A 15,177-nucleotide genomic window follows, 5' to 3' on the forward strand; every position below is an offset into this window, starting at 1 on the left:
GATTGCTTGACAAGTGAAGTCTGGTACAGGTGTTGCCATGGAGAATGTACCAATTGATGGTGACTGACAGTTAACTGCCATTTTGAAAGTTGAACCAGGCAACTTTACTCTGGTCAAGGCATTGTTCTGAGGAATAAACCAACGATTGGCTGTCACTATTTTGTTTGACAATCTGCGGGCCTGTTTTAGTCAATCAGGCTCAGGGTGGTACATTTACTAATATTGGAAGTTACATGTATCAATACACCAGAACTCTTTTTTACAAACCGATTCAGAGTCCAGCTACTTGGCTTAAATTGCAAACCACGCTTGGTAGTTAACTCAACCATCCATTGGTAACAGTACTACCAAGGAGAATGCACCAATCAGAGTCCATTTGCCAACCAATCAACTCACTTTTCTGATGCATTATTAATTTGATGAGTTCCCTTGCATTACGTTCACGAGAGTGTCCTGCTGAGCGCAAGATGAAAAATGTCTCTCTATTTCAGCAATATCCTATATCTGGCATGGGAGTGCCTGTCATAGGCAAGGTGTTTTGTTTTCCCCCACCTGCTGTTGAACAGAAATCCCTTCCCCCAAAAAATAGAAAAAGTTGTGTATTTAAGATAGAGGTATACAGTTGCTATTAAAATGCATCTAAAAATAATGAAATCATTCTGCCACTAACTTCATATCTGTTGTTTCATGATGCAGGTATTCCAGTTCCCTCATTGCCTGTTGAATTTGCAAAAGCAGCTGCTCAACCACCTGTGGGAACATTGCCTTTTCACCCCAATCAGAAATTCTTGGGACAAGATACAACCGAGCAAAAAGCCTTGTTGGAGAAGTCAAATGTAGTCATTGGGCCACCTCCAGTTTCTGCTTCTGTCACACAGGCACATCTTCAAGGAATTCCTAATTCTGTTCTGGGAAGTTTGATCACCAGTCACCAAAAACAACAAATCCAGCCAAACGTATCCATGAGTGGTGCTGCTTGGGTAAGCTAACCTCCCACCTAACGCAGCTTGACTGCTAATGTGTATACAGTTTGCTTTGGAACAGTGTGAAAGAAGTTTCTTAAGGTTGTATTTCTTGAATATGCTATTTTATAATGAAGTGCAAAAGAATGACTGTTATCTAACCTAAAGCAGCACTAAAATACTCCTGTATCAAATCATAGAATCATAGAAACCCTACAGTGCAGAAGGAGGCCATTCGGCCCATCGAGTCCGCACCGACCACAATCCCACCCAGGCCCTACCCCAACATATTTTACCCGCTAATCCCACTAACCTACGCATCTCAGGACTCTAAGGGGCAATTTTTTTAACCTGGCCAATCAACCTAACCCGCACATCTTTGGACTGTGGGAGGAAACCGGAGCACCCGGAGGAAACCCACGCAGACATGAGGAGAATGTGCAAACTCCACACAGACAGTGACCCGAGCCGGGAATCGAACCCTGGACCCTGGAGCTGTGAAGCAGCAGTGCTAACCACTGTGCTGCAATGTCCTAAGTAAACCCAGCAATAATTATTTGAAGAAAATAAGGTAATTGCCTATAGTTGACATAGTCAAGTTTCTTGCAAGAATTTGTTCAACCCAAAACATAATGCAGGAAATTCAAACTAAGTGTAATAATCTACACAAGTAAAGGGGAAAAGTTGAGTATATGTGAAAGTAAAATTTGAAATTTCACTATTTTTGTTTTAAAAGTCTCTTATTCAAGTATACAGAACAAATGTCTAGTCAGGACATCGGAAATCAAAACTGAGCAGTAGAATGTGATGATTCTGTTCTGTTGCTGTAGCAACTCTAATTAATATTCTGGTTATCCTCTTCATCACGAATGAAAATCATGGCCACTGCTTGAATAAATGCAACAATTGGAGAGATGCTGCCCATTCCAGATTAAATGGGATTCTGGAGATGCACAAATTGAACTGCCCTTGAAGACGTTTCGTTCCTACCACCGTAATCGTGAAATAGCCTACATAATGTTACAATTCCCAGAGAGACCAATAACTTTTCAAAAGGATATTTGAATTTCCAGTGACTACATTGGAAGGATCAGATGATATTTTATGTTCAGTAAGGCAACTTATTCTCTAAACCACAGAAAATATTCCCTATTTAAAATCCCCCTCCATGGTTATACTTCACTCTGTCACTCAAGTGGACACTACATTGGCCTGGAACCAGTCCAAAGCTGTTCTCAACTCCTAATCGCTTGCTTCCAGATGAGTGACTTCTAATCTCTGAACTGACTTTCACAGTGAAGGTTACCCTGGAGATTGCTTCCTTGAGGTAAAGCCAGGTGGATTTTTCCAGCCTTATTTAAGTCCTCATGGACTTCATCTCTTCAATCCAAGCACAAGCTTCCACTCATATTCTGCATGATGAATATTAGAGACAAGCTGCCTCTTTAACTTTACTGATGTGTTTATGTTGGGTTCATTGATAGCTTAGAAAACCCTGTAGACTGATACGACAATGATTTGCTATGGACTTCCCCCACCTCTTTTCCTCCCGCCCCCAAAAAGCTCACCACCATGGCAATGTGAATCACATGGACCTTGTATTCAGGTAGAAATGTTAATTAACTATCCTCTACAGCCTCCGCTCTATTCTGTTCACAAATGAAAATGGTCAGTTGAGCATGTGCTAGAGGTCACCTAGAATTTGTGAAGTGTACCAGTAGCAAGAGTTGTTGCCTATAGAAGAGAAGGGAATAAGCTTTATTCCAGTATTAGAAAACTGACTCCTATTCTTGTATCTTCTAAGAACTGTGTTGCGATCCCAGTTCGTGTTACAACTGGACAGAAAAATCCCAGAATGGAGCCTTGGCTCAAAAGACCTTAACTTTCATTTTTAGGAAACGTGGAGGAACAGAGTCACAGGACTGCTACTTAGTTTCAACAAGAAAAAAAAACATGACCAGTTTGATTACGATACTCCCCTTAGTTTTACAAAGATACACAGATTTTAAGATTAACACTAGTTATAAAGTATATCTTCGGCTATTATCGTTTCAGTAACGCACAGTCCCTTTCAACACATAGGCTGGCTGTTTTCCGAAGCACTCCACTCTGAACACGAGAATTCCTATGGATTTCTCCTCAAAATTCTGCCAGATGATTCGTATACCATGAGTCACCTTGTCTCACTGAACTCTGCTTCCACACGAGTGATTTCAAGCACCTCTTTCAAAAAGACATGCTTTCAAATCTTCTTTTAAATAACTTTTCCCTCCATCAGTTTTGCTCCCATGTTTTGCACCTTCCCTTTCAGAATTACTTTATCCTGAATGTTATATAAGTTATTCACAATTGCTTTAACTATCAATTAATGATAGCTCTAATATAAATCTCTTAAAACTACCTTTATTTTCCTAATATTTATTAATCCAGGATTTTTTTGTAATTCTATAAGGAAAACTAGAAAAGAGTAATTGCCAGCGTATTAAACTCGTATTTACTGTTTTCTCAGCTAGATGATTAGCAGAGAAAAATAAAAATCCTGTTTGTTTTAAAGTCTCCTTTCTTCACAGAACACTGCAACAAGCAACCAGACATCATTACTGGGAATCCCACCACCTGATCTGAAAATGCCGAACAATCCTTATCTTAACTTTTGCAATATACTGCCAAACCTGAATTTGCCTGGTGAGTAATCTGGGGAGGTGGCTTATTTTTCTTTTTGCATGGCACAAACGAGCAGTTGGTGTTATTGATGTTCCAAACTGGTTGCAGTTCGTGGAAGGATAATAAAGAGGTGCTACAAATATTCTGCCATAGATTCAAATGTCTAAGTGTAGAAGGCTATTTTCTACTCTAAGTACTTTCTTAAATTCCTTTCAAAATATTAGTATCTGTTTTGAAAAATTGAGTTTCTTCCTTGATGGATGTCCAGACTTTAGGTGTGCAGCGCACAAGCTGATCAATGTTCAGATTGGTTGGAATCTGATTGCACTCTACAATTGGTTTATATCAAATTTATCTGTACAGAAAACAATTGGTTTTTTCCTACTTGGATTTGCTATTTACTCTTAATTATTATTTCTAATTTTAAAATCTTGTAAAACTGCTGAATGAAAATGTGTTTGTAGGTATGGACAAAACCAAGATCAGATGTAATATTTTCCACATTTAAGTAACCAATTAGCCTGCTGTTTCATGAATGGTGAGGGTAATGGAAAACTACCATTGGTTGTCAAGTTGCAACTTTCAAAAAGAAAAGGAAGATGCTTTTCTTTTACTTTTACTACCTCCTCTTCACAATGCAACCAATTAGTTTTTTTGTCTAAATTTTAAACCCATTTTCTTCCCTTCAGTTGGAAATGTCAGTAAGCATGTTCCTGGGCAACAGCACGCTGGAATCCTGGAATACATGTTGAATCCAGCCATCTCGAGAGCAGTCACAACACCTGAACTGCTGCAGACATCAGCCTCTCAGTACACATTTGACTGCTATCCTGAGTACACCTCCAGTTGTGCGGACTATTCGCAGGTAAAGCTACAAATCGCAATTTGTAATGGCTGCTGTGAAATGGGTTTGGTTTTAATTAAGTTTATTTTCTTTCATATTAAGGTCAAAGACAAATGATTAGAACATAATTTGTAAATGTATAAAACAAGAGAAACTTGGATATGCTTTAAAATATGAAATGAGCTCAACAGAATACAAACAAAATATAACAATGTAAACCTAATTTTTCTTTATGTAGTAGATTTTCTACCTTGGGTTCAGTGTATGTTGTATGAATTGAAAAACGCTGAGAAGGGGACTGGCAAACGTAGCTAAGTTTCAAAGGTGAAATGTCAAAGTTTGTTGAACTGGATGTAAGTTGAAGGTGGGATACAGGGATGAAGGATGGAGGAGGCAACCAGACAGACCTTCCTGGTCTTTATAGTAATTTCCCCACTGAGCCATGTAGATGTAATTCTTGAAAATAATGTTTTTCATTTTTTACACAATTGTTTGGAAGTCAACTTGTGTAACAAATATTCATAACTGTGATTATTTAATCACTTATTTCATCACTGTGATCACTTATAAAGTAGCTGAAAAAGAACCTGGCATCTGCCACAGAAAATGGGCTAAAGTAATCAGAAGGAAAAATTTAATCACTTTGTTGGGGGTGGTTAAAACTAACTTGGCAGGGATGGGAACCACAATGTAGCATTAGAAAGGATAAACAAGGTGCACAAAGAATTGGGCAAAGCAAATAAAATAGGAAATGGTAAAACATGAGATGGCGGTCGGTCTTCGAGGTAATGCATTAAGATCTAGAGGGTTTAAAGTGCAAGTAGCTACATGGGAATATGAAGTTGTGGTCATTGGGAGAACTGGCTCAAAAAAAGTGCAGGACATGGTACTGAATATTCCTGGATACATTATTAAAGGTGAATTGGAACTCAGTATTTTTCAATCCCATATTACATGTTAGACCAAGCATTGAAAATGGCCTGTGAAATTGTTTCTGTATTGGTAGGATACCATGCAGCAGTGGTACCAGAACTATGTGCCATCACATAGCTCCTCCGAGACGTTTGTAGTAGGGTGTGAGAAAGAGCAGAGTGAGGTAAGTGAAATTGCATTAATAGCTATAGAAATAGTTCCTGTAGATGGTACAAAACCCCATGGTGTATTGCAATCTATATTTTTGTGGATCCCAAAATAAAACAAACTGGATTATTTTTGTTTGCTTTATTCTTTTTGGGAGCTGTTGGAAATCAGCAATTTTGCAGCAGTATCTTGGTCCAAGTCGGAATCTCCTTCGTGCAGAGTTAACTGTGTAGCTGCTGATCAATATGTTGGTACTCCAATATGCTCTGTTGCTATTTCTGTATTTTCTTTTATTTGATTGTCATTGAGCTTTGTGTACATGAACATTGCATTGATAAATGTGAGGATATATTTGTATTTGAGATATTTTACAACAGCAGTGTGTGTTTGGGCACAAAATAAAGCTGAATACTAATTCATTTGCATAATAAAAGCCATAATTAGGCTGAATTGCGGCATGACATTCCATGCCCTAAAGGAGTGTGCACGCAGTGGAGTGAAGGGGGATTTTCAGATGTATCTGATTTGGAAGGAACCATATTTTGGAATTTACTGAATTTATTTACTGAAAGTAAATAAATGCTGTCTTTTCGTGTGGTTGCTTTTGTAAAATAAATTGCACCACTTTTTTAAAAAAAGGACAATGACAACTTCGTATTTACCAGCACTTCACCTATTAATTTCCTCTTGAAAAATGAGGGGCAACAGAGAAACGAAGACCATTGTAATTGCAATAGTGTCTTGTGTTCATGTGTGTTTGCATAGGCAGTGTTGGTCATCCCTTAACTCGTGGCATATAGAACTATTCTTCATCTTGGATATGAGGGTGTTATGTTCTGGCACGGTCCACGATCAGTGCCGTGGCCGATGCTTTTCAGATTAGATAAACTTTTCTCGCCTCTTTCTAACCTGTTGATGCAAAGACCTCGTATAATGCCTCATCATTGCTCTGACCTGAGATTAGTTGATTGAACATAAACCAGAGGTTCAACTTCTGAAACCTTCTCCCTTCATGATAATGATGCATTCAGTCCATCATATTCATCCACTGTACTGCATCGCAGAATATGCACTTAGTCACTTTCATGTTCAAGGGATTATTTATTTACAATATTCTCAGACACCCCGCAAGACCTTTCCATTGAGTATGCTCTGTCCTTTCAGTCTTTTCCTTCCCAAAATTCATTTGCTTGCACTTCTCTGCATTAAGTTACCTGTTTCTTTATTTTGGGCGTTGTATTTTTATTGCTCTTGGGTACCAGCTTCTGTTCAAAAATCACTGATTAAATGTTCCATAATTAGCTATGAAACTGAAAATGCATCTAAGTGCTGCAGCAACAAAAAGCCAATAAATACCATATTTTTCAGTGTCTTGTCTCTCCAGAAATTGCCTGTAGCTACGATTTCAACAAGCTATCTTGGTACTTTATCGTATGATTTTTCTTTCTTTTGGATGGAAATTCTTTCAAATTTTCCTTCTCGCTTCTTGATGTTTCCTAATATTCAGTTGGTTTAGAATTTCTTCCCCGTGACATTGTTATCCCTGTTTTTTAGCTTTATAAACCCAAACTTCGTACTCCTGTTAATTGTATAACAATTGTGATTAATTATATTCAAGTGAAGGGCACAAATTGGCATCTAGCATCCACTTGACTGTGAAACTGGGGTTTAGTTGAGTTAGGAGATTATACTTGTAATGTTTCACTCGAAATATTAGATTTGAATACAGATTGGCCAAGTACAGATTGACTCCAGTTCTAAACTTCAACTGACTTTTGATTAAAACACCCTGTTCTTCTCCTATCCCCCACTATTTGTTGGATATTTTTGCATTATAGATGTTCTTTTTTTAAATCAGCCATGTTGTATACGCCTATGGTGTAAAATGCACATTTTTAATGTATAGGAGACTTGAACTTTTCACATTCCCTTCAGAACAACTTTCCCTTGGTTTTGTAATAAAGGCTCCCGATTACATCTAACTCCTGTTGATATGGGTTCAATGAATTACTGGCAGCAAGGACTTCTGCCACTTGACCTCTTTTGTAGCTGCATCATGTTCTTGTGTGACCACTCAGTCTGCATCTTCCCTGTTTAGTGGGACACCCAGTGGCTTGAGATGTAACAGTATGCACAATAGGAAACTATGTACAGACCATTGTAGAACATGCAATTAAAGGAGCTAACGATGCATAACTATTTCCATATGAGGTTTAGATTAAGCTGTCGCAACTGCTGCATAGCCCATCATGCCTCTTCATCACAATCGTGTAACTGATTGCAGGCATTGCTGTATAGCGCCGCTAACAGGTCATGGCTGCACGTAGTCTGAATCCTGACTGTTTGACTTGGTGCTAGAGGGTGAGTCTGTGGGCATGTGCATTTTACTTCTCAATTTGTATTGCAGGAGGGCATCATTCACATTGGTTTCAAGTTTGGGCTGAAGCAGAGCCTCAGCAGTAGGAATTGTGATCCTGGTGCAGTTGGAAAAAAGTCCTTGTGCTGACGAGGGCACAGTAGATTTTGCAGGCTGAGGGAGGAGTGCAGCATTGTAGTCTCTGCGATCCCACGCACATTTCTCTAGAACATGCTTGGCTGAGCGTACAACTTGTTCCACCAGGCCATTTGAGTATCTTGCAAGTAGCCCCCAATATCCAGTCACAGTCCTATATGTGCAAAGTTGTGAAATTCAGTGGAGAATGAATTAACGAGAGTTGTCTGTCATGAGTGAGTCTCTGTGGGACAGTGTGTAGCGAAGTGTCTCTTAAGCTTGATTACTGTTTAACTCATCAGATTTGGCAGGTAGTAGAGTTCAAACCACTGGAATACGAATCAACTAAGACTAAATGTTGTTTACCATCCCATTCAAAGATATCAGTTGCTACAAATGACCATGGGAGGTCTGGCACCTCAGTGGTTCCTTAGTTTGATGTGGCTGGAGTGCCTTGCATCGTACACATCTGGAGATTTTCCTTTCCACACTTCTATACATGGAAGGCTGGTAGTGATTCCTTGGCCCTGTATCTGGTTGCTTCTAATCTAGGGTTCAGTTGTGTGTTGTACCTTTGGAGGGTAGTAGGGCTGACAGATTACTGGTGATGGAGTATTAGTTCTTATTGTGTGGTCATATATGATGTCATGAAATTTGACAGGCAAAGACTAAAAGAACTCTTCAATTTGCGCATAATGAGTTTCAATGAGGGCCCTTGAAGCAAAGGACTGCTGTTCTGAATGCCACATCCATGCTGGAAGGTGTCAGCTGATACAAGTATGGGTGCTCGAACATCAATGGACTTAGGTGGGATAGCAAGTGCTTGTTTGAGTCTGTTGAAGATCGCTGAGTGGTGTGAAGTTGATGAGAGGTCCAGTGACCTGACACTAACATGGAATGAACTTAGGTGATCTGTCATGCCAAGAAAGCGCTGTAAGGCATGCTTGTCCATGGGAATGGTCATCTGTCGTATAGCCGTTGTCTTGCCTGGATCGGGCTTTACATCAACTGAGTAAATGACCCAGGTAAGGAACCTGGTTGACCTGGAATCTGCATTTCTCGGGGTTGAGCTTTAATTGTATAGTCTTAATCATGCATCATGTTCTTGCATAGTGCGACCCCAAGCAAGGATATTATGAACTATGATCAGAGTTGCTTCATGCACCACTGAACAACCTCACATCCAGTCGCAGTTCCCATAAGGCAATAAGAAGAAAGTGATATCTGCCTACTGAAGACATGAATGTGGTTAGTTTTGAGGATTTTTCATCTTGACGGCTGTGTCAGAACCCGTATTTTGCATTGAGAATGCTGAACACCTTGGCATTTGGCATGTCTGCTATCACACGTTCCACTGTCTTCATAGGGTGATGTGGTCGGAGCAGTGCTTTGTTCAAGTACAATGGGTCAAGACGCATCCTGACTGTACCATCTTTTGTAACCATTGGTGCAACCCATTCCATGGCCGCCTCTGCAGAAGTTATGACACCGTGCTGTCATCTGATTCGACTCATTAATGACTTTCTGCTTCATGGCTATTGGTACTCTTCTGAGCACAGTGTGTTGGTGGTATTGAATCATGTAGTCTCATTCCCCTCACTGACGCTTTTTCCCCTGGAGGATTGAACAGCTGCCATGTTGCTGATGGCAGAGGAGGACTGCTGTGGTTTGGATCTGCAGCACTTAGTGAAGTGCTTCCATTTCCCTCATTTGTTTCTGCTTTTACCATATGCAAAAGAAGCTGTTCTCTTTGGGGCCAGTTGAAGCTAGACACCCCCTGTGCAACGAATGCTTCAGTTTCTTGCCTGAAAACTCTGTTTCTTTTCTCTGATTGTTTAACATAGATATTGATGGCTGATTGTAGTGTTAAGTTTTTCTCTCATAGCAGCTGCTAGCAGATTAAATCATCATATATTCCACAAACGACGTGATCTCTGATTAAATCTTCAGTGAGAGTCCCAGGTTTTTAGGTGTCCAGATCACCACCAACCTGTCCTCATCCCTCCATGCTGACGCTATAGTTAAGAAAGCCCATCAGCGCCTCTACTTTTTCAGAGACTAAGGAAATTTGGCCTGTCCGCCACAACTCGCTCCAACTTTTACAGATACACCAGAGAAAGCATTCTTTCTGGCTATATCACAGCTTGGTATGGCTCCTGTTCTGCCCAAGACCGCAAGAAACTACAAAGGGTCGTGAATGAAGCCCAGTCCATCACTCAACCCAGCCTCCCATCTGTTGACTCTGTCTACACTTCCCGCTGCCTCGGAAAAGCAGCCAGCATAATCAAGGACCCGCCCCAAACATATTCTCTTCCACCACCTTCCATCAGGAAAAAGATACACGTCCGATTCAAGAACAGCTTCTTGCTGCAATCAGACTTTTGAATGGACCTCCCTCGTATTAAGTTGATCTTTCTCTCCGCACTAGTTATGACTGTAACACTGCATTCTGCACTCTCTCTCCTTTCCTTCTCTGAATGGTATGCTTTGTCTGTATAGCATCCAAGAAACAATACTTTTCACTGTATGCCAATACATGTGACAAATCAAAACACACTTCTTTAGGGTGGCCATGCAAGATTATTGATTCATCTATTCTTTGGTTCATTGAATTGAATGCAGGTCTATCAAAAATTTTTTTTTTAAACCAGAAGACTGGTGGTGTTGAACTTTTCAGGATTATATTGTGTCTTTTCCTTAACTGTATGGAAAACAAATGACTCAAATTTTTTGACGGCCTCGGGGCCTGAAAGCTTTAATAGGACTTAAGCATATGATTTTAGACTTGTTAGAGATTGCAGCATCACAGTAAATATGTCACTTTTCCCAGCTATCTGCAATATTTTCATCAAAGCAAAGTCAATGCAGCAAAGTCCTTGTACCATACAGTCAGCTTCTGACACCATGTAGATGTTGTGGGTTCCTTCGATCACTCACTGACAACAAGGGCTTTCAATAAGGTAGTTTATTCATTAGCTCTCCAGCTACTTCAACACTTGTGCTCTGCCTGCACTCCCAGGGAAAACCAACTCCAAAGCTCCTGCCACATGATCTCTTTTGTAGCCCCGTCATGTTCTCACGTGACCACTTGGTCTACAACTGGTTTGATTTTAACTTGGGTTAAATGCGGTGCACTAAATGTTTAAATACTCCTTCAGTCTTAATTGCATAATTTTGCTCCAGTATGCATTAAGGAATATTGAGTATATCTACAATTCTTATTGAAAGCTGTGTTCCCATTGCATTTCCAAAGTTGCTTGTTTTCACATTTTGTATTTGTTTTAAAAAAATTATAAAGCCAACTGTTCATTTTTTTTTATGCATGCAAAGCCCTAGGAAGATGTCAACCACCCCATCAGTTTTGGGGAGGTGCATGTTTAGGGAATTCCTAAAAATAGAAAAATATTCTGAATGTATTGCTGGTCTCGGTAACTGATTTCAAGCAGTTCAGTTCAGATGAGCCAGAGAGTTGAAAGCAGCAGTCATAGAATCCCTACAGTGCAGAAGGAGGCCATTCAGCTCATTGAATCTGCACTGACCACAATCCCACCCAGGCCCTATTCCTGTAACCCCACATATTTACCCTGCTAGTCCCCCTGACACTAGGGTCAATTTAGCATGGCCAATCAACCTAACCCGCTCATCTTTGGACTGAGAGAGGAAACCGGAGCGCCTGGAGAAAACCCACGCAGGTAACGGGACAATGTGCAGACTCCACACAGTGACCCAAGCCAAGAATCGAACCTGCGTCCCTGACGCTGAGGCAGCAGTGCTTGCCACTGTGCCACCGTGCCATGTAATTAACACATGCTGATAGAATTATTGACTATGCAAGAGACTGGGGCCAATTCAATGTCATCCTTAGCAAAGGCTTTTAAGTTGAAGGATAACTGTTATTGCAATGTTGATGCTTATTTAATGAAGCACAGCCCCATATGTTCTCAGCCCCCTACTATATTCCTTATACACCTATGACTGGCCAAATTCCCCATCGACTCGATTTTCAAGTTTGCTGATGACATCACTAGTGGGTTGGATCTCAAACAATGACAAGGCAGAGTACAGGAATGAGAGAGAGAATCTGGTGAACTGGCGTGGCAACAATAATCTCTTCCTGAATGTCAACAAAATGAAGGATTGTCATCAACTTCAGAAAGTGTAGAGGAGAACATGCCCCTGTCTAAATCAATGGGGACGAAGTGGAAAGAGTCGAGAACCTCAGGTTTTAGGTATCCAGATCACCAGCAACCTGTCCTGGACCCCGTACCGATACTGTCGTTAAGAAAGCCCACCAATGCCTTTACTTTCTCAGACTAAGGAAATTTGGCACGTCAGCTATGACTGTCTCCAACTTTTACAGGTGTACCAAAGAAAGCATTCTTGTTGTATCACAGCTTGGTATGGCTCCTGCTCTGCCCAAGACCGCAAGAAACGACAAAAGGTCGTGAATGTAGCCCAATCCAACACAATCTAGCCTCCCATCCATTGACCCTGTCTACACTTCCTGCTGCCTCGGCAGGCAAGGCAGCCAGCATAATTAAGGACCCCATGCACCTCAGACATTCTCTCTTCCACCACCTTCTGTCGGGAAAAAAATGCGAAAGTCTGAGGTCACGTATCAACTGACTCAAGAACAGCTTCTTCCCTGCTGCCATCAGATTTTTGAATGGACCTACCTTGCATTAAGTTGATCTTTCTCTACACCGTAGCTATGACTGTAACATGACATTCTGCACTCTCTCCTTCCCTCTCTATGAACAGGATGCTCTGTATAGCGCACAAGAAACAATACTTTTCACTATGCTAATACATGTGACAATAATCAAATCAAAAACACAAATTATAGTGGGACAATACTGTAGAGTGATTTTAGACCATGATGAGCATTTTGCACCTGTTGGATGAAGAGCAGTTGAGTTTTGGAGTAATGAAGGAATGGGCTCAATGCTGAAGAAATTGAGAGTTTTGGAATTTTGGCAATTGACTATGTGGGAGCTTCTGAGATTGGCTAGAAGGTGTGGACGAAGTTCAGCCCTGAGGTGGTGGTAGTGTGGATAAAGGTTTAGGTGGCACTGGAAGCTGGGTAAGGTTGAAATGACTGATATGGTAGAAGTAAGTGAACGTCAAATGTCTGACTATCAAGACTGGTTTCTGCTTGCTCAACTTGAGTGAGCAACTAGGGATAGACCTGGAGATAATAAGCACTTATAGTAAGGTTGACAAGTTTGTTTTCCCAGTGTTTAATTGCATTAAATTCTGTTTAAACTTGTTTTAGTTACACAATTACAACCATACATTAAGGGCAGTGATGTTGAGAGAGTTGGACATCATCAGCTATTTGTAGAAGCTAATCCAGTGTCTACAAATTGTCACTCAGATATAATAAGGCTGCTGGGAATGGATCTTTAGGGATCTCAGGAGGTGACCATGTGGCAAGAAGACCACACCTGGAAGATTAAGCTTCTCTATAGAGAGTTAAATGCAACTGTTGATTAAAATGATTTTTTTTATTGCATTGAGAGACGCAAACACTTTACAATAAGGTGTTTTTGAAGTGCAGTCACTTTTATAGTGAGGGAACATTCCACCCAACGGCAGGACAAGCTCCCACAAACTGCATGTGATACTGTAATGACTGTGCTACCATGCTGCCCCTGTTGTAGTACTGTAATGTACTACAACAGGGGCGGCATGTTAGCACTGCTGCTTCACAGCTCCAGGGACCTGGGTTCGATTCCTGGCTTGGGTCACTATCTGTGTGGAGTTTGCACATTCTCCTCGTGTCTGTGTGGGTTTCCTCCAGGTGCTCCGGTTTCCTCCCACAGTCCAAAGATGTGCGGGTTAGGTTGATTGGCCATGCTAAAAGTTGCCCCTTAGTGTCCTGAGATGTGTAGGTTAGAGGGATTAGTGGGTAAATATGTAGGGATATGGGGGTAGGGCCTGGGTGGGATTGTGGTTGGTGTAGACTCGATGGGCCAAATGGCCCCTCTCTGCACTGTAGGGTTTCTATGATTCTATGACCAAATAATCCATTTTTGTGATATTGACAGGGATGAATTTTGGCTAGACACTGGTGGGGGAAACAAGGAATTAGTTTCTGGAAGCTTTTAGGTTGTGTTTTTGAATAGTTTAATATAAAATCATCAATTCACATTACTAAATCAAAGATTATTCTGGAGATTCTATCATCAATGTCTATGGTCCTTAGCAGGAATTGGATGTAATATAAGATGCTTGGCAGTATGGTATAGGGATTGTTACTGGGCTAAATAGTATAGTAAGAAGTTTAACAACGCCAGGTTAAAGTCCAACAGGTTTATTTGGTAACAAAAGCCACACAAGCTTTCGGAGCTCCAAGCCCCTTCTAAATAATATGCCTGCCAGACTGAGTTTTTGTGTGTGTACTGTTCATTTTTGGTTTGTGTTCAGCAAACTGATAAAAGGAGTTGAATTAAAGTCCATAAATTACAGTTTTCAGAGCACAAATCCAAAAGAATTAAATATTGAAAGTAGCAAACTTGTTTCTATTTATATTGATGGATTTCAGAAGAAGCTTATAATGCACTTTACAAATATCCATTTGCAGACTTTGAATCTTCCTCACAGCTTGCTTTCCTACTTTGTCGTCAATAAATTTGACTAAAGAACCGTCAGTCTCTTCAAATCATTAATGTAGCTAAATAGTTGAGACCCTAGTAGACCCTGTGGCACTCCATTACAGTTTGCCAACCTGATAAAGACCAATTTATCCCAACTATTTTGTTAACCAATCTGCTATCCATTCTTGAAAATAACACCCCAGCACTACGGGCTCTTGTCTTGGACAGTAATCTTTTATGTACCTTTAGGAGTACCTTTTTTTTTGAAGTTTAAGTGCTACTAGTCCAATTCTTATGGTCTACAAGTTCCTCTTCGTCCACCTTATTTGTTACATCCTCTAATAAATATGTTAAACATGATTTTGTGAAAGGGAAATCATGTTGACCCAGCATGATAGTCTTAACGTTTAAATATTTAAATGATGGTTTAAATGTCCTGCTACAACCTCGTTAATAATGGATTCTAGCATTTATCCAATAACAAATGTTAAACTGACAGGCCTATAACTTCCTGCTTCCTCACTCCCCCTTTCTGCA

At 40.4% G+C, this 15,177-nt stretch overlaps 1 protein-coding gene across 6 annotated transcripts in view; it reads left to right on the plus strand.

Annotated features, from left to right (window-relative positions):
- raver2 (ribonucleoprotein, PTB-binding 2) overlaps positions 1-15,177 on the plus strand; it is a 75,244-nt gene that overhangs the window by 40,369 nt on the left and 19,698 nt on the right. For 4 of the 6 annotated variants that reach the window (XM_078218413.1, XM_078218412.1, XM_078218415.1 and 1 more), the window contains exons 9-12: positions 697-980; positions 3,533-3,647; positions 4,316-4,491; positions 5,477-5,566. In XM_078218413.1, the coding sequence (XP_078074539.1) occupies positions 697-980; positions 3,533-3,647; positions 4,316-4,491; positions 5,477-5,566 (665 nt within the window). The remainder of the gene's footprint in view (positions 1-696; positions 981-3,532; positions 3,648-4,315; positions 4,492-5,476; positions 5,567-15,177) is intronic. The other 2 variants (XM_078218414.1, XM_078218417.1) reach the window with 1 other exon arrangement.

The sequence above is a fragment of the Mustelus asterias genome, chromosome 8, assembly GCF_964213995.1.
Source record: "Mustelus asterias chromosome 8, sMusAst1.hap1.1, whole genome shotgun sequence".
Lineage (NCBI taxonomy): Eukaryota > Metazoa > Chordata > Chondrichthyes > Carcharhiniformes > Triakidae > Mustelus > Mustelus asterias.